At 37.7% G+C, this 17,870-nt stretch overlaps 2 protein-coding genes across 7 annotated transcripts; both read right to left on the bottom strand.

Moving 5' to 3' along the window:
* Positions 1-1,721: 1,721 nt before the first annotated feature.
* Positions 1,722-8,130, bottom strand: LOC112278041 (uncharacterized). Of its 6 annotated transcripts, none has more exons than XM_024511044.3 (11): positions 7,990-8,130; positions 7,389-7,470; positions 6,628-6,947; positions 5,508-6,378; positions 4,402-5,210; positions 3,549-4,101; positions 3,087-3,269; positions 2,857-2,965; positions 2,484-2,619; positions 2,191-2,319; positions 1,722-2,015 (listed from the first exon to the last, which is right to left on the bottom strand). In XM_024511044.3, the coding sequence occupies exons 3-11, from the start codon at positions 6,907-6,909 to the stop codon at positions 1,848-1,850; spliced, it is 3,240 nt and encodes a 1,079-aa protein (XP_024366812.1). In that variant the 5' UTR covers positions 6,910-6,947; positions 7,389-7,470; positions 7,990-8,130; the 3' UTR covers positions 1,722-1,847. The 6 variants fall into 6 exon arrangements, with proteins under 6 accessions (XP_024366812.1, XP_024366814.1, XP_024366815.1 ...); XM_024511046.3 differs by having other exon boundaries at positions 4,555-5,210; XM_024511047.3 differs by having other exon boundaries at positions 4,576-5,210.
* A 1,192-nt stretch (positions 8,131-9,322) lies between these two features.
* Positions 9,323-11,921, bottom strand: LOC112278042 (transmembrane 9 superfamily member 12). The gene has a single exon (XM_024511049.3). The coding sequence runs from the start codon at positions 11,675-11,677 to the stop codon at positions 9,641-9,643; it is 2,037 nt and encodes a 678-aa protein (XP_024366817.1). The 5' UTR covers positions 11,678-11,921; the 3' UTR covers positions 9,323-9,640.
* Positions 11,922-17,870: the final 5,949 nt, after the last annotated feature.

Here is a 17,870-nt window from a genome sequence, read left to right as displayed (position 1 = left end):
AAAATGTGTATGCACATAAATAATTCAATTTTTCTTGACTTGTATCCGTAAAAAAATTATAGCATTCTTTTTGTTTTCATTGTGCATCATTTTAGGTTGTATTTATAAAGAATACAGATTTTTTGGTATTCATATATTTATGTTTTATGTATATATTGTATTACATTATACATGTATCTAATTTTGGATTATTAAGAATTAATTAAAACATTATTGGTAATGATACTTCCTTAAATTTTGAGATATATAATAATTTAATTATTAAAAAAATGATATTTAGATTTTTTTTTAAAAATCTATATCTAATTTTAAGAATTAAAATTTTAAAAATATATAAAGGACATAGAGAATATTTAATTTGGTGTAATTGAAGAAGCTTAATGTGTTTCTTTGTAAAATTATTTGATTTGTCTTTATATTATTTTAGACAACTTGTGTAATTTTAAAAGTAAATCAATTTTTTCACGCACGATTTACTTAAATATGTAAAAATAAAAGCATTTTTCTTTTCTTAAACAAATTATTCTTATCATAAAACAAACTATCTACTTAAGCTGTTTTAAATTTCAAATGTTTTAATATGTCTAAAAATGTTAGAATTTTGGGTAGATTTATATATGATATATTGTCTTTACTAACTAAAATTGAGTGTTTTTTTATAACTAACTAAGTAATTATACAATCTATTAAAAATCTACATAACTCTTATGATTAATTTGAAAAAATCTCATATTTTGATTTCATTTTATGTAAAGTTTCAAATTGATGTGAGGCTTAAAGCATAATTATAATCATTCAACTTGATTTAAACAATTACAAAATGAAAAATTAGAATGGCAGTAAACCTATTGCTTTACCATGTGTACAATCAATATTCTTCTAACTTACATGACTTGTAAGTTATATTTGTGGATGATTATATTTTATTTTTTAAATATAGCCATGTCTTTTTTTAGTTTTGTATTGCTATTTCTTTTTTAATTTCTTTCTATGTATCTTATATGTTCAAAAATTGTTATATTTCTCACGTATTATTCTTATTAATAGACGATAAGACTTTCATGAGTCTTTTTTTATTTTTTTATACTTGTAGATACATGAGAAATGGATCTATTCAAAAAAGAAACTTCTGGAGTTAGTGATAAAATTAGACATATTTTTTACAACTATAACTAAATATAATATTAAACATTATATTGTATTCAAATAGAAATAATTTTTAATCATTTAAAATTTAAAAAATTATTTAAAATCATGCTATGAAGATTCATAAAAGTGTATTCATATTTATAAAATAATTTATCTAGATTAGTTATGATTGTGCAAGTATGGCCATTCTGATTTTACAATTAGAAAGTAAAAATAAAATATAATCATGGCTATTAGAAATGGAAATTAGAAATAAAATATAATCATGGCTATTAAAAATACAAAAACATGTGTCAAATTGTATTTTTAGACCGATCCAATCATTATGCTGAATTAGTTGTTACTTTAATCATTCAATGACCATGTTACAAATTTGACTTCAAAGTAATCACAAATTTTTAACTAGTGTTCTGGTATCAGTTCTAAATCACCTAACGTTGATATAATTACAATCGATATTGCAACATATTGCAGTCCGGAAGAATCTGAAATGAGGCTTAGCCTTGTTATCCTCTCCACTAAGAATTCAATGCAGACCTTGGTGCAACTAAGCCCATCAAGCGGAATCACTATAGTCCAACCACGATGAGGGTTATCTGGTTTAAATTATCAAAAAATAGAGTTCAAGGAAAAATTAACTAGAAGATTAATCTCATAGAAATATTTCTAACGTGAGCTCCCCCTTAGTCAAGACTAGATCATACAGAACGCCAATGGCTAAGTTTGCTGTGGTCTATAATACGCCTATTCTTTTTGTTAATAAGCATCATGTCCTCAAATTCTGCGTCCCAAATCACGTGATTATCACAAACACAGTAGTGTTGTACATGGAATATAGATTGCATTGATGATCTCTCCAGTCCCACCTGCAATGCGTTACTTGACTATTAGAACTTAAAACCATATGAATTTTACTTCAAATCCAGAATGACAGCCTCGTAACCTGGTCACCAGTAAATTCAAGATATCCAATAGATGGCAAAAAAAAGCACCCCAGCATGAAGCTCAAATTTCAATGCAGTGATTCTGACCAAAACTTACAACACTTAGAGTAAAAATGGAATCTTCACGGCGGAGCATTTCAGGTGTTCTTCTGTGTAACGGACTGGTTTCATCTATGATGTGACGAACAAGCATCCCGTGGTTTAAGTACGCAATTTCAGACCGCACCTGGTGCCATGTACCACCCCATGATAACGCAATGAAATTCTTAGCTCTGGAGTACAATGTTGCTTGTGCCTCGTTAACATTAAGAGAAAAAGAAACCAAGAAAACACGAAAAGCAATGTAATATATATGAAAAAGCACGATCATGGCGATTGTGGAATTGTTACCAGCTTCAAAGATTGAGTGGCACGGAAGAAAGACCCAGATCTTGTTAAAGTGTTGTACTTGTAAGTCAAGTCAACTTTGACATCAACAAGTTCACAGGGTTGAGGCCCAGCCAAAACATACCTTGCCATCAAAACTCTGCAATGGATCAAGAGAAAGCGTATGAGCGATTTTCAGGAACATTTACATGCTAGCATCTACTTTTGTAAAATTGTATAATTGAAATAAGTTCAAAAAATGCTAACCCAATACCTTCTGACACAAATATGCTCTCACGGGAAGTAGAAAGTCGTTGCAAATAGAACGCGAAAGTTCATCAAACAGTAACAAAATCAAAATCAGAAAGTTGTCACAAAATACAATCGAAGTCCTTACTTGGTGGCTGAGCTATCCACCCTCCGTTTACGCTGAGCAAGAGATGGGCATACTAATGCTACTGTCGAACATCTTACTGGTTGTGAAGGCTGCGACAACCTTGCAAACACTGCAACGCACAGGAATCAATTGGTGTTCTCCAAACGCATTTGTGCATCATTAACATAAAATACATCAGTAGCTCATAGGCGACAACACATGAAGAAACTACTAAACTAAGCTGTGATTACCTGCACCACTAAGAAACACGAAGATGAGCTGAGCGAAAAGTGCGTTGACGTTGGCAAGCACCAACGTATAAGGAGAGAGGGGGGCTATCTCTGGCTGCAACCCAGTAGAAAGAGAGAGACTAAACATGAAGATTACAAACAATGTGTCCCATGATAAACTAAGGCCTGTTGCGGTCGCTTCTCCTGTTAAACCAAAAATAAAGGGAATGAAAACACTACCGTTAGCACAAGATTCATTCAATGCTTTTCGGTCATATCGACACTGAGAAACTGCATAGGACACAATGTAATGTTATGCAGCACCCATGTCCAACAAACCCAGATTGAAACGTGTTACAGTCAACCCCTTGGTGTGATGTTGTAAATGAAACCCCAGAACCAATAAATAACCACTGCAACATACCGTTAGGAAACAAATTAAAGTGTAAATGATATTAGAAACGATGACAGCAAGCGACTTACCAGGTGAATCTGAAGAAAAAAAACTACGAGCTGTATCATCCAAGGCCAGCCCCTTCACATCAGGCAAGTACAAGAATGTGAAGACGACACTCAAAAGAACGGGTGCCGCAAACATTGCACATGCGAATTCAGGCAAAGGCTTCTTAAGCATGTAGATATAGAAGTCATAGATTTCAGAGAATATTCCGCTATCCTGCTGCAATATGTGAAAATTGTTTAAGCCCTGCATGCCCCGAAACTCAGGTGAGTCGGATGTTTTGAATGTCTCAAATTCGTCATCGCTGTCGGTGTCATCGTCATCGCTTATTAGGAAGTCTACAATTGAGCTTGAAACTTCAGCTGCCTTTGATGACACTGCCGTTGCTGTGGCTTGAACTGTTTCTGTCACTTGGGCAGCTGTAGTGCTCATAGTCTCCGATACATCTGAAACAGTTGCCGTTACAGTTTCGGATACTTGAGCGGCTGTACTAGAGACCGACTCTATAACCTGGTTCGACACCTCAGAGACCTGCTCAGAAACCTTGGTTGAAACCTGGTCCACTTGATTCGACACCTGATGAATTGCATAGATACACTAGATTCAGAATGGATGATTAGGCAAGTGCATAAAGTTGTATACTTTCATGTTACTCTCATGATTTCTGGGTGGATTGACCAATCTATGACGCCACTTTTCAGAGAAAACGAAGAACGATATTGCAAGAGAACTACTATAGCATGAAACGAACGTCCTAATCCATATAGGTATCTACAAGGTAGTGCACTGATATTCAACAGTATCAACTGCACCGAGCACAATAACAATAGATGCTTCAACCCATATTCGTGAGTTTGGTGCACACTACTTTGGCACCTGTTGTTGAAGCCGTAGTATGGAGGTGTTATGGTCTATCAATGAATCATGTACGCCATCAGTAAATTGATTGACAATATTCTGCCCTACACCCTTGACCTGCACTGCAGCCCTTGACACCGTCCCAGAGAGTTGAGTTTGCAGCACAGCTACCTGTTCAGCTACTGCACCCACCTGCTCCACAACTGCATCTGGAAGAATCTCCACAACAGGATCCACAACCTGTTCTTTCAATATTTGTGCCGTTTCTACGACAACTTTCGCTGGAAACTCAGACGCAACGGTTGAAAGCTCAGCTGCTATAGGTAGCTCCTTGACAACCTCCGGGAAGATATTGGAGGTTTCCGCAACTTTGGCTGGATCATCTGTGACTACTTTCAAAGGAAGCTCAGATATTTTTGACGCTAATGCCGTCACAAGTTTTAGGGGTAGCGGAATTGAAGTTTGAGCTTCAGCATTAGTTGTGGCAGAACTTGCAAGAGCTACGGAACTCTCGCTACTGACTGCAGATGCTGCAGACCCCTCAAGCTTGGATAGCTGAGATAATGGATCATTTAGTCGCTTTGGTCGTACAAGCCGGGGCAATCTTGCAACGCCGTTGCTTTTCTTGCTGCTTTGCTTTATATGGCAGTTAGTGTCGTTCATATCAAGTCGCAATGATTGTCCAGTGGCAGAGACATCTTCATGTAGAGACTCCCATGAACCTGAGCCTGAAGAATCAGCTGCCACCGAACCAGATATCCGTGCAGGTCGCTCTGCTTTTGATGGCGGATTTCTATCCCAAGCGGTATCCATGGAAGGTACATTACCTAAAAAAATATACTTTCGTCTCAGTAAAACGACAATCTTTACTCGATTGCATACACGTCTACCACATCAATCAACATCATAAATGTAACAGTTTATACCTTTAAGACTGAACCCTTAAGGATCCATAGAGCGAATATAATCAAACTGGTTGCAAAAAGCACACGTGCCCGTACCTTAGTCAAACACTTTACCAACATGAAATCAAACATAAAATTAAGATGCTAAATAAAGGCTACTACTAAGCTCTTGCGTTGATCTAATGACAAATGGTGCCAGAAAAGTAAACAAAATCTCACCTCTTATTTGTAGCTTTTGCTGCTTTCCGCGAGTCGTGACTTTCCGATCGTACGGTTTCAACCTGGACCTATTCGATGGCAGTTTGCTGGCCTTTTCTTCAACTTCAACATTATCTGAATTTGAAGAGAAAACTTCACTAGGATTCATGAATACCTCAGGATTTGTCAGTATAGTTGCTGCAACAGGCGCAGCCTCCTCTGGATAAAGCATAACAGGTATTTCATCTGAACTTTGACTCGGCATATTTTTCCTCCTGCCCCGGCTGCTTCGTCGTTGCATTGACGGTTTCGAAATACCGGGTCTAGGTCTTTCAGATTCTCCATAATCCTCATTTGCAGTTTGCTTCCTGAAGGCCTGCATAATATTTCGCGAGCTGGCTGTTTCTGTGTCCTTTACTTTCAGCACCGATGAGTTTGTGATCTTCAAATTTTCATCGTCTACAGTTCCTCTACTCTCTGCTTTTTTGTCATAATCTTGTTGGACCTCAGAGTCCTCGGAATCTGAACTGACGAAACTTTGTGTTTCGTAACCGCTGCCGTCCAATACAACTATTCTGTCAACATTATGGTCTTCTGGTAGCACACTTGAAGTCTCTAAATTTGCATCAGACTGATCGCCTCCTGTCTCAAGTATACGGTCATCATGCTCCTCACTAGAATTGTTACTTTCTTCCCCTTGATCGATTGTGGGGTCAGAGTAACTAAACTGCGTTTCATACAAATTACTCTCTGGTGTTCCATCTGAATGAAACTGATCAACCATGTGTTTCTCGCTAACTTCACACTCGTTGCTACATTGAACTGAGCTATCGTCATTGACATCATCTCCATACGCTCCTCGCAACTGTGCACCATTCTCTTCTACTTTGTTCTGCATAATTTTGCACTTAAATGAGCAAATAAAGTAAATATCAAAGAAGCATGTTAAAGGATAACAGCGTGACATTCACAAATAATGTGCCGGAGATTTACACAAGGCATAGCAATACCAAAAATTCTGTCGCCACATCTTTATGGAACGTGAATACTCTCAAAAGAAGCTATTATATTCGCGGACTGAAGCGCCTTCGTGAATAAAACTTCAATTAGGAATACCTTCAAATAATTGCATGTTGCTTACCAGTTCCTTTACATTTTTCTCGTCCTGTGAAATTCGAGAAGGGTTTCGCCTCCATGTCTTCTTAGACCTGCTCCCGTGAATAGAACCTGAATATCTGCCAAGCCCTGCCTGAGTAACTGTCCTTATACCAGGACCGTTGTCGTGTCCAGTTAGCCACGTATAGCAAAGACCCCGCCTATTTTGCCTCCATCTGGGAAGAGAAATGGGCGAAATGCAGATACTGAAACAGTGATTTTGAGAAGGTCCAGCTGGTGTAACAAACACCAATTTCATTGAAGCCATAGCTAGATAAATGCTCCTCTCCTAATCGAAATTCATCACTGCAAAATGCAGTCACTTTGAATTACATAATTGCCACAATTAGGAAAATGTTCATCATGTATATATCACAATGTAAGCCTTCAGAATTTCTGCAAAGGTGCTGTTGAACCGTTCGTTATCAAAAAAGACGTTTCTGAACTAGAAAGGACGCTTTCTTGACTACTTTCTATACTATATTCTTGAAAGTCGGAAGGATCGTTTTCGTTTCGTAAGTTAAAATCAAATCAGAACTAAAAACCAAGGGAAGGTTCGGATGCAGTTTTCAAAGTCACCTCGTGTTATGTGTTACGCAAGTATTAGATCTAGAATATGGCAGTGGATCAACCCCTCTCACACATCAAATCTCACCAACGATCAGCCTCGCAATCATGGAAAGGGTCTCAATACTATCGTTATTAGCTTACTTCACTCGATAGGAACAATGAAATGAGGTGCTAGACCTGGCCGGACAGACAAGAACGTCACTTGTTGCTTGCTTCACTTCAATATCCTCATTCGGATGGTGGATAAGCAGTGATATCACTGCACAAAATTTAAAGGCAATTGGAATAAATTTAAATCCAAAGACAGCTTATATAAAAATCTGAATTGAATTTTTTTGAAAATCGCACCCCAAACAAGCTAAGAAAAAGTACTTGCGCTAAATCTTCAATGAATCTTAAAACGGTGCCACACATACCACCATTGTTAATATACCAGTGACCGATTAACAGAATATTGCACAAGTTACAATGCTTCCTTGCAGTGCTGAATAAGTTACCGAGAATTCAATACACTAAGTGCTCTCCAGAAGCATTCAACGCAGCTCATTGCTTTCGATCAATTTCTACGAATTAGAACAAACCAACAGTCTTGTAAAATGCTAAGACCAATTTCCTAACCACTAACCAACACGTGCATATAAAACCACTCAGCAACACGTAGTACTGAGCTCTTGTCTTGCGCAACCCAACATCACCCTCATCCTTCAAAGCCTATAGCCGCATACAGGTACGAACTACCGCTACACCTGCCACATTTGACAACTGGAAGACGACTCACCCAACAACGCTTTCTGCCCACAGCGAGTAAGGCTTCGCAGCCACCCCCCACAGGTAGGACGCAGGCATGCGTACAACACAACAAGCGCTGCATTCACAGCTTGAGAATTAGAACCCCAAGTTGAGAGAGAGAGAGAGAGAGAGAGAGAGAGAAAAAGAAAGAGAGGGATTGAAAGGACGACAGCAAGCCGGAAGGCAACGAACGAAGATGGCAGAGAGCGAGGTGGAGAAAGAAGGGCAAACGGAGGGATGAGATTGTCCGTCAGCCAGGTGGAAAAGCTTTCTTGTGTGTGTAAGGCTACTCGTTTCGTTCTGTTCAGCGAAGAGAGACGGATCGTGGAGGGGCTCTGCACCGTGTCGAAATGACGAGCTGGGCCTCAGACAAATGGAGGCCAGTTCGGCCGCAGCCCACTGGCTACAAGAGGAGGGACGTGTAGCTTGCGGAGAGGGGCAGAGAAAAGCGGGACTCATGCGAGCTCATTGGCACAGCCTGCAAGCGAATCTTTGCATCCCTGCCCCGCTAACCAGCGCCTCGACAACACCGTTCATCGCACCACGGCGACACACTCTATATTGTTTCTCTCTGTGCTGGTTTGGAGCGCACAAAATGTATCGTATTGACTGGAAGATGATAAATTTGGATAAAAGGATTAACTCGTAATGTACCGCAGTTAAGTTACTCCAGCTTTCAAAGTATAGATTATTATATTGTTCAATGCCAAGCAAGTAATCCTTGTTGCATTCCATTACTTCAACCCAAACAGATCCCTAATAATGAACTTCCAAATCCATCCTTCAACTTTCTGGCGGGAAACTAGTACATCAGCTACACCAGCCGAGTTGCTTATTTCAACAAGCTAACGAAAGGTAATGCCGTAGAAAGAAAAAGTAAATGAGCATAAACCGTTACACTTAAATAAAAGCCATTGTAGCCCCAACTACTAAAGAAAGGAACTAAAAGACTCCGGCGTCGATTAAAACTTGTGAATCAGCCACCAACTCCAGGTGATGTCACACATTCTCAGAATAAAGTGCATGAAAGAAAATGACAGACTGAAACTTTCACAAAGAAACAAGATTTCATATGACGACCTCCACCTTCGAGGTCCTGAAAAAACACATCCTCACCGTAATATCCAAGATATAGTTTCACTGCAGCAGACGAGACCATAGATGCAAGCAACAACTTGTCCAAATGGCCACAACCAACCCTTCTGCTGCAAATGGAAACACTAGCAACACTAGCTCAATATCTTGTCAACACATTTGACAACAACTACCCTTCAAACCTTTTCAGGCAACAACCCTCAACCAAAAAGCCCATGTGCATGAAATAGATAAACCGCCCTCTTTTTCATTTTATCATCAACTCCATTTGCTGACCTCTTCATACAACATGCCAGAGAACAATGTTCGCCCACTCTTTCCGGCCTGTTCTTACAAGTTCTGCTTCCGATAAGAAGTCCTATCTAATCCTACTCGGGGATGAAGATGAACTCCACCAAAATAAAAACAAAAATCTAATCATAAGCTACATCATGATCCCACATCCTACACAAGTCTGGCATATAGACAATCCCCAAGGCTGCATTTGCTTACCACGTCTCCCAAAACACAATCACAGCCTTGATTGCATAAGACTTCTACATCCTTTAATCGATCTTCACTGACGAGAACAAGTAGTGCACGAAGTAGAACGACATCAGGAATCCCACTGTGCCCGTCGCGAACATAATCGCGATTGCCATTAACAGCGAGTATCCCACGTACAGCATCGCAGACGCCGGCCCCGCCAGGCTGTGCAGGTCAAATACCAGGTAATTGATTGAATACAGGAACACATACAGCGCCACCGACCCAGATGCGAAGAAAGACTTCCACCACCACCGATGGTCCTCAACGCACAAGTGCATGTAGGTTAGAACTACTGACACTTCCGCGCACACGATCACCAGCAGGATCAACACCACGAACAGAAACCCGAACACGTAATACACGCGCCCCAGCCAGATGCTTGACATGATGAAGAACAGCTCGATGAACAGCGTCCCAAACGGCAGCGTGCCCGCGCCTAGCACCAGCAGCCATGAAGGATAACGCTGTGGTGGAATCTCACGTGGAATCTGGTTCGTTCGGACAGGGAATGTGATTGGCTCCGCTTTCACGCCCAGATACCCTCCCAGCAAAGTCAGAGGCACCGAAATGGTAAACCACAAAAACAGCAGTGTGAAATACAGAGAGATAGGAATGGCACCCGTACTGCCCCGTGACCACAAGAGGAAGTTCAAGCTCGTCATGATTGTGAATGCGATCCCGGGGAAGAAGCATGCCGTCTTCCACGCTATCGGCCTCCATCCATCTTTCAAGCCCTTCAGAGTGTACCACATTCGCGAAGCCACGTACCCAGCGATGATCCCCAAGAACAGGTACAACATAACCATTCCGGTCAGCAGCATTCCTCGCGACGCAGGAGACATAAATCCCAGTGCTGCGAACAGGATCGTAACCACCGCCATTCCCAGAATCTGGACTCCGTCCCCAATCACCACGCAAAGCAGCTGAGGGTTCTCGGGTGCACGGAACACGTCGCCTACCACCAGCTTCCATCCCGACAGCTCCTCGTTCATCTGCACTTGCGCTTCCTTGTCCAGCTCCTCGTACTTCGTCAAGTCCCTCCGGACCGTTCTCAGGAAAATCACGAACACGATTCCAGCAAGGAACGAGATCACCATCAGAGAGTTCAATATCGAGAACCAGTGCACGCGCGCTCCATCCATCTTCAAGTACGCGTCCCACCTGCTCGGCCACCGGATTGAACTATCTTCGAACTGGACGCTGTATGAGTACACGATCTCTTGTCCCACCTTGATGGGCTGGTAAGGCTTCTTAGGATCACAATCTGACGGGGGAAGGGCATCCTGGTAGTTCAACTTACTCGCAGCCTTAGAATCGCGCACAACACTGCAAGGAACCACCTCAAACCCTACCACCATGTAAGTCCCCGTCAGGTTCTGCGTCGTTGCCACGGGCATGGTGTCCAAACCCTCCCCGGTACCTAACACAGCCCCTGAGCCAGAGTCCTTGTCGTAAGGGTGCACCAAAACCTTGAAAATCAAGTGGTTGTAAATGTAATGCTGTGAGTCGGCCTCGATCTTGAACCCAATCGGCGACCCTGTCAACCGCAACGGGTTGCTCGGATCCTTCTGCCTGATGAGCCGCGACGCAGGCAAATTATCCAGAATCAAGTTCACCAGGTACAGATCATCAATTCGCTGAGTGATGTGCTTCACATCGTTCTCGGTCATGGCAGGCGCGACACACGCAAGCAAATCGTTCTGGTCTATCTTCATCTGAAACTTGTACGGCGAATTCTCAATCTGGTCACCCATCAGCATCTCCCCGATGTTCTCCGCCACTTTGTGGATACCCTCGGGGGGTCTGCAGAACGGGAGACTGTAGTACGAGTAAGGAAGCTCCGTCTCGATGGAGGTGATGGAGTTAACCTTCACCTCCAGCTTGTCCCCTTTGTGATACGGATGCAGATAAGTCCCGGGCAAGTAAAACGCATGCGCGGGGGAAAACAGCAACAGCATAAACATAAACGAAGACAAAGCAACGCGCGCCTTCAGATCCATGGCGCCCTCTCCGCTCCTCCACTGCACAACCCGGTTAGGGTTCCGCGACATCATGTCCACTGCGCAACCAAGTCGCGCCGTGCTGGGGTTGATTCGGCAGCGTAAAAACTCCACTGAAACCCTTTACACTAGAGATATGGAGGAAGGAGAAGGCGAGCGATGCACATAGAGCATCACGATGTGCGTGTGAGAGAGAGAGAGAGAGAGAGCGAGCAAGAGAAGCTTGCGCGTGAGCAGCAACAGGATCGAGAGTGCGAGGACAGCGATGGCGGTGGTGAGTCCAAAGCTGCGATCGTGGCTCGCGGGGCAGCTACAGACCTCGGGAAAATTCCTCCCACCTACTCTGGATTTCCGGGCATTCAGACGGGCAGCCCAGCTTAAAATTATTATTAAAAAAAAAAAAAAAAAAAAAAAACTCATATGTGATTTATAGAACGATGCATCTCTTATTAAAATTGTGGAATGTTGTGGAATATAGCGTAATTAGTGGTGAATGAGGACTTTCACTTTGTAAGTTTTACTTGGTTGTGATTAGTTTTCTAATGCGAAAATTGGTGATATATTTCACTGAAGTTTTTCAAAGACAAAAATTTGGTTCAGTTAGGTTTGAGGAAAGGGCACCACATTCTAATGCAAGTTGGTGACCTTTCTCAAGTTGTTGACTTCATCCCATATAGTTTGACCCACCACTGACAATTAGGAGGATCGCCAAACATCATCTTATTATTAGAATGAAGGAATTACCAAAATTTCTCAGTATGTTTAGCATCTGATTTGCCTTGTAGGAAGCCTCAAATATATTGAGTAAATTGACAATCTGTACTGCCCTAGTGATATGCTAAGATGACCACTCTACATCTCAAATGGTTCACAATGTATCAACGACCGGTTAGTTGCCGTTGTGGAAAGATGGTGTGACATTAAACACCACTCACATAGTCCGCAAAGAAACTATTTTTCAATTTTCATCGACACCAGATTAAACCACCTTCACCTGGAAAGTAGCGTTTTTCTCATACAGAACTCAACAATTTAGGTTCAGAGATGGGTTGATAGAGTAGTTCTCCAGCAACAATTTCAACCAAGGTCTGGCCGGCGTCATTGATGAGATTGGGTGGGGAAGATGAAAGCAGCTCCAGTGAACTCTAGAATGTGAAAACATATCTAGGAATTCATGGATGAGGGCATATGAACACATTAAGTAATTCATTCTGAGGTTCTCCGCAACTGAGGACGTAACGACGTTTGAAATTTGCAACTTCTGTCGCTACCTGATGTCATTCTGGTAGGAAAGGCGATTGATCCGGCAAGAAAGGGAAACAGTTTTTAATCAGAAGCAAGTCGACTTGCTAACTCATCAGCCTCTCTGGTTTGCAGCACTGTGTCTGACACAGCATTCCTTCAATTGTTAGTTTCAAAGCTCCAGTTGGTGTGACTCTAAAAACAAGCTTGAGGTGAAAGATGCAAAAGAATGGGAAGAAGAAGATAGATAGATAGATGGATAGATAGATTTCTGTGGGTATGGGTATGTGTTGGAGAAACTTTCAGACCTGCAAGAGGATGTTCCTTCTGTGATAACTGTGGTCTAGCCCTTTGAGGTCTGTCAAGAACTGAATAAGCCTCAATAGCAGGACAGGAGAAAAAGAGCAGAGAGAGATTCCTGCTTGCTGTTCACAATTGCTTGCACTAAACGCCGCTCTCTGCAATGACACAAAAGATTTGAAACCTCACTTCAACGTGCGTGTCCTATTATAAATTGTTGAATACTGGCTATCCTCAACTGAGGAATATAAACGTCAGGAAGAAGAAATGAGTTATATGTTGATCCGAGTTACGACCACAACGCCAGGAAAGATCTAATAACTGGAAAGGAAATTAAATACTCGTGGAGAGTTGAATGTTACAACGAAGACCTGCAGGTTTCACAGAAGCTGATGCGAATAACGAAAGAGAGATATCAAACATAATCAAAGCTTGAAGCAATGCCATTTTCCCTTTGACGATCTCCCCAGAAACTTTTGCTCAACGAGACTACCGAGAGATCTTCGCCAGCAGTGGAACGCCCCCCCCCCCCCCCCCCGCTTCAAACGCACAAGCAAAATATCTATATAGATATATATATAAGAAAAAGGAAGGAAAGTATTATTTGCATTAGAAGGAGGAGATGAGTGAGAAAGAGAAAGACCAATACTTCTTTAGATTATTTGTGTTGTGCTAATATAAATAAATTTTGAATATTTATGTGGAAGTGAATTCAAGGATTTATCAAAACACTTAGAAATTATCTTTAAATATTTTTTTAAAAAATAAAATTTAATATATATATATATATATATATATATATATATATATAAAACAGATTATGTCTTTTTTAGTAAAAATAAAAATAACATAGCATTAATTAATTATTTTAAATTTAAAGATATTTTTAAAAATAATAATATAATAAATTTACTCTTATTTATTTATTTAGTTGTATAATATGTATTTCATTTTAATTTTTGTTATAAAAAATGTAAATAATTTTTTATGATTTCTTTTTTGTTTTTTTTATTATTTTTATTTTTTTTAGATTTATATTTAATATAAATATTTTTATTTTTATTTTTATTTTATATAATATAATGCATTTTATAAACTAGCCATGAATATGTAGATTTGAGCATAATGTAATTGTAGTAATTATTTTTTAAAATATCACATAATATCATAACATACATGAAAATGATTTTTATAAGTTTTATTTTAATTTCATCATTATTACTATCATTAATTTTTATCAAAAATATATAATACTAGTTCTTATTTGATTTTTATAAAGAATTATCATTTTTAAACAAAGTCTTGTACAAATCACTTTTGTGTTATATTTTTTACTAATCTTATTTAATATTTTATGTACTCATAAATTAAAAATAAATGGTTTAAAATCAACATTATTTAGTATATGTGGTATTATTAATACATCTTTTTAAAAATATAGGTCTTAGTATTTTTCTTATATGATTTATTTGTTCTTTAATATCATACTTAAATCTTTTTATTATATTTCATATATCATTTATTTAAGATTATATACATATACTTATGAAAATTTAAATTTAAAAAAAATTATCTTTTGATGTACTTAATAAATCAAGCTTTGGACAATAATCATAATTAGAGTAAAATAGTGTTTGATAAGTCAAAGCATGAAGAGTATTATTATAATTAAATTCCATTAATAATAAATATGAAGTCTAATCATTTTGCTCATAGTTAATAATACATTACAAATATTGCTTCAAAACTTGATTGATTTGTTTTCTTTGACCATTTGTATGAAGATAGAAGGTAGAAGAAAGTTTGATATTTGCCTTTAATATCTTGGAAAAGGATTTCCAAAACATTGTTATAAATTGAGATCCTTCATAAAAAATGATGTCATTAGGTAGGCCATGATATTGATATATATATATATATATATATATATATATATATATATATTATCAAAACAAAGCCTTGTCATTTCTTCTCCAAAAATTGTTATTTTATATGGGACAAAAAATGTCATTTTTGTAAGTTGATGCACAATAATGTACATAGCATCAAATATAGCTAATGGCAACAAATTGGTGATGAAATCCATTGATATTTTATGTCAACTCAGATTTTAAATCACTACAAAACTCATTGAAATATATCATTATCTTCTTTTGATTTTGTGATTTCATATCATCTAATTTTTTGTGATTTTTATATATAATCATAGGATGTATAGCACCTTTCAATAAATGATGGTGTAACAAGGTATAGATAAGATAATTATATTGTTGATACATACGAATAGATAGTTGGAACCATGTTTGAAAAATTATAGAAGTTTCAAGAATTGGAGCTAGATTAGTGCACTATATAGAATCCACTGTAGAACCTTTTAAAAATAGCTTAAGGTGGTTATCTAGGTAAAGCCTACTATAAAACCTTCTAGAAATGGCTTAGAGTGGTTATTTAGGTGGGGCTCTTTGTAGAATCTTCTAAATAGAATTTAAATCGATTATCTAAATGTGGTCCATCATCTAAGAATATTTTAGAAAATCCAAGGTAATAGAATAAAGTATAAATAAGACTAATCAAGGTCTTTTAGGGCATCTAGTTAGGTATGGCTTTAAATCATTTTTCTTAATAAAAATTGATTTTGCATCTTTATATTTAATTTTATTTTATTCTATTTCCATTTGCTCAGTTTTGTCTTTCATGTCCTATTCTGTTTAGTTTTGTTCTAGTCTATTTTACCTTCCTTTGTGATGAGGCTTTATGTTATTGTAGATTAGAAGGATCTTGGATTTTTGAGATAGATTGGTTTTGTTTCTTTGGTATCAAAGCAAGTATTAGATTGTTCTTTGGTAGTGTATCAATAGTCATCATTTAGTTCAAGGTCAATTGTTGTGATTACACCGAATACTATATTGAATCTATTATGAGCTACTCTTAAAAAGATAGCCGATATCATATTGAACATGATTGTGAGTATAATTAAAGCTCCAATGGTTAGTTACAATTTTTTTTGTAATTTTTAACATATTTTTACTAATTTTAATGCTAATATAACTAATTAATAGATCCAAATTAGTTTTTTTTAATTAATTATGACTTTAATCATATCTTTAGATTATTAATTAGATGGATACTTTTAATTAATAAATTGATTGACTATTTTAAAACTCAAAAGAAAAAAAAATATTAAGTTTAGAAGGTCTATGATTTTTTTTAATTACTTTAAATCTTTTTCTTAGTAATAAAACTATAATTTTAGTAGAATTTCTCTTCTAATTCTTAGGAATTATATCTTAAATTAATCCACAATCTTAATTTTCAATCCAAAAGCTAATTTCTAATTTGACTATGGTTAGAAAGTCCCCTAAACCTAATTGTTCTATATTCTTAATTAATTTTGAGATTTTTAAGTTTAAATTTTATTTTATAATTTAATTAGATTAAAAATATATAGTCTAATTGTTAAATTAATGATGATCTTAAAAAGATGGAGACAAACTAAATTTTTGGTGGAGTTTCCTCTCATAGTAATTTTAATCACTATTTGAAGTTGAAAAAAGGAAAAATTGGAAAAAATCACAAGCGTATTAATTCAAGACCAATTCGCAATTAGATTTTGGATTTGCCAAGAGTTCATGCTTAAGGGAGTTTAAATTGAAGAATGGTGATTATGAAGGCTTTGATAGCAAGAACCCTTGCTGATTTCCAAGTAGTTTAATTAGAATTAGAATTGTAGTTCAAATTTACAACTAAATTCACAAATTAATTGATTTTTATGATTGAAAACTCAGATTTGGGTTGTGAATAGTTGATCTTGGAGTAAAAATATGTTTTAGAGACATTTAAGGTGTTAATTTTATCAAAAAGGTGTTGATTTTTGAGTTCTAGGCATTTTCAGCCTTAAAATCGAGATTAGGCTACGAGTTATTGAAGAACCTTGAACTTGGTTAGGAATTTTCCAATTTTGATGGTGGAGATGAGTCCACTACTTTTGGACCTCCTCCCACATTGTTAAGAGGGCTTAGGTGACCAAGCTCCCTTTCTCTCTCCATCTTCTTGTAGCGAAGCCATCGCAAAATATTCTCCCATCTTACAAAATGTAAGCTTTAGAATGCAAATCTTCTTCTTTAAACTTATATGGCCTTGGTTTTAACTTGCTAATTTTATCTCTTTTGATTTTCTTTCTGTAGAACTTTGTGAGTAGATTCTACTCACTCTTAGCTTTGTAACAGCATAAGGCACGCCTAATTTGAAGTTGTGACTTTTGAGATCATTAAATGTAGCCGACGCTCTCCATAATATTTACTGTAGACTATAGTAATTACTCTAGCTATAGTATTTAGAGTCTAGTAGAGAAGTACTGTTCATCCTCTTATCTTCTCTCTTCTTGTGTACGAGACACAACCAGATCAATAGATTTTTGTGTGTGTGAAGCTCTCTCTCCTTAGAAACCCTTGTGTTTGTATGTCTTACTATTACTCTTGTATCTTTCTAAACATTCTCATCACGTTATCAGTACGATTCTCTTCTACACACTATCACAATTTTTTTTGCTCTAGTCTTAGACTCTTCAAACCTGTTGCTACCCTTGCTTAGTGTCTGGGTCATAATCTTATTCTTCTTGCTGGCCCCTCACACATTAGCTGCTTGCTTAGAGCACTTGTTCCACTCTTTGCCTTGCTTGCTCTGAATACTTGATCCAGTCCAACTC

This window comes from Physcomitrium patens, chromosome 26 (genome assembly GCF_059467195.1).
Source record: "Physcomitrium patens ecotype Gransden chromosome 26, ASM5946719v1, whole genome shotgun sequence".
Lineage (NCBI taxonomy): Eukaryota > Viridiplantae > Streptophyta > Bryopsida > Funariales > Funariaceae > Physcomitrium > Physcomitrium patens.
Note: the sequence above shows the minus strand (reverse complement) of the source record. Positions and strands in the feature narration are given on the sequence as shown.

Excerpts from the sequence above, each read along its gene's own strand:
- LOC112278041 (XM_024511044.3), bottom strand. The coding sequence starts at position 6,909 with ATGGCTTCAATGAAATTGGTGTTTGTTACACCAGCTGGACCTTCTCAA. Across the intron at positions 2,620-2,856 it reads GTGGATAGCTCAGCCACCAA|AGTTTTGATGGCAAGGTATG; the intron begins GTAAGGACTTCG and ends GATCCATTGCAG. Across the intron at positions 2,320-2,483 it reads CCACTCAATCTTTGAAGCTG|GTGCGGTCTGAAATTGCGTA; the intron begins GTAACAATTCCA and ends ACATGGCACCAG.
- LOC112278042 (XM_024511049.3), bottom strand. The coding sequence starts at position 11,677 with ATGATGTCGCGGAACCCTAACCGGGTTGTGCAGTGGAGGAGCGGAGAG.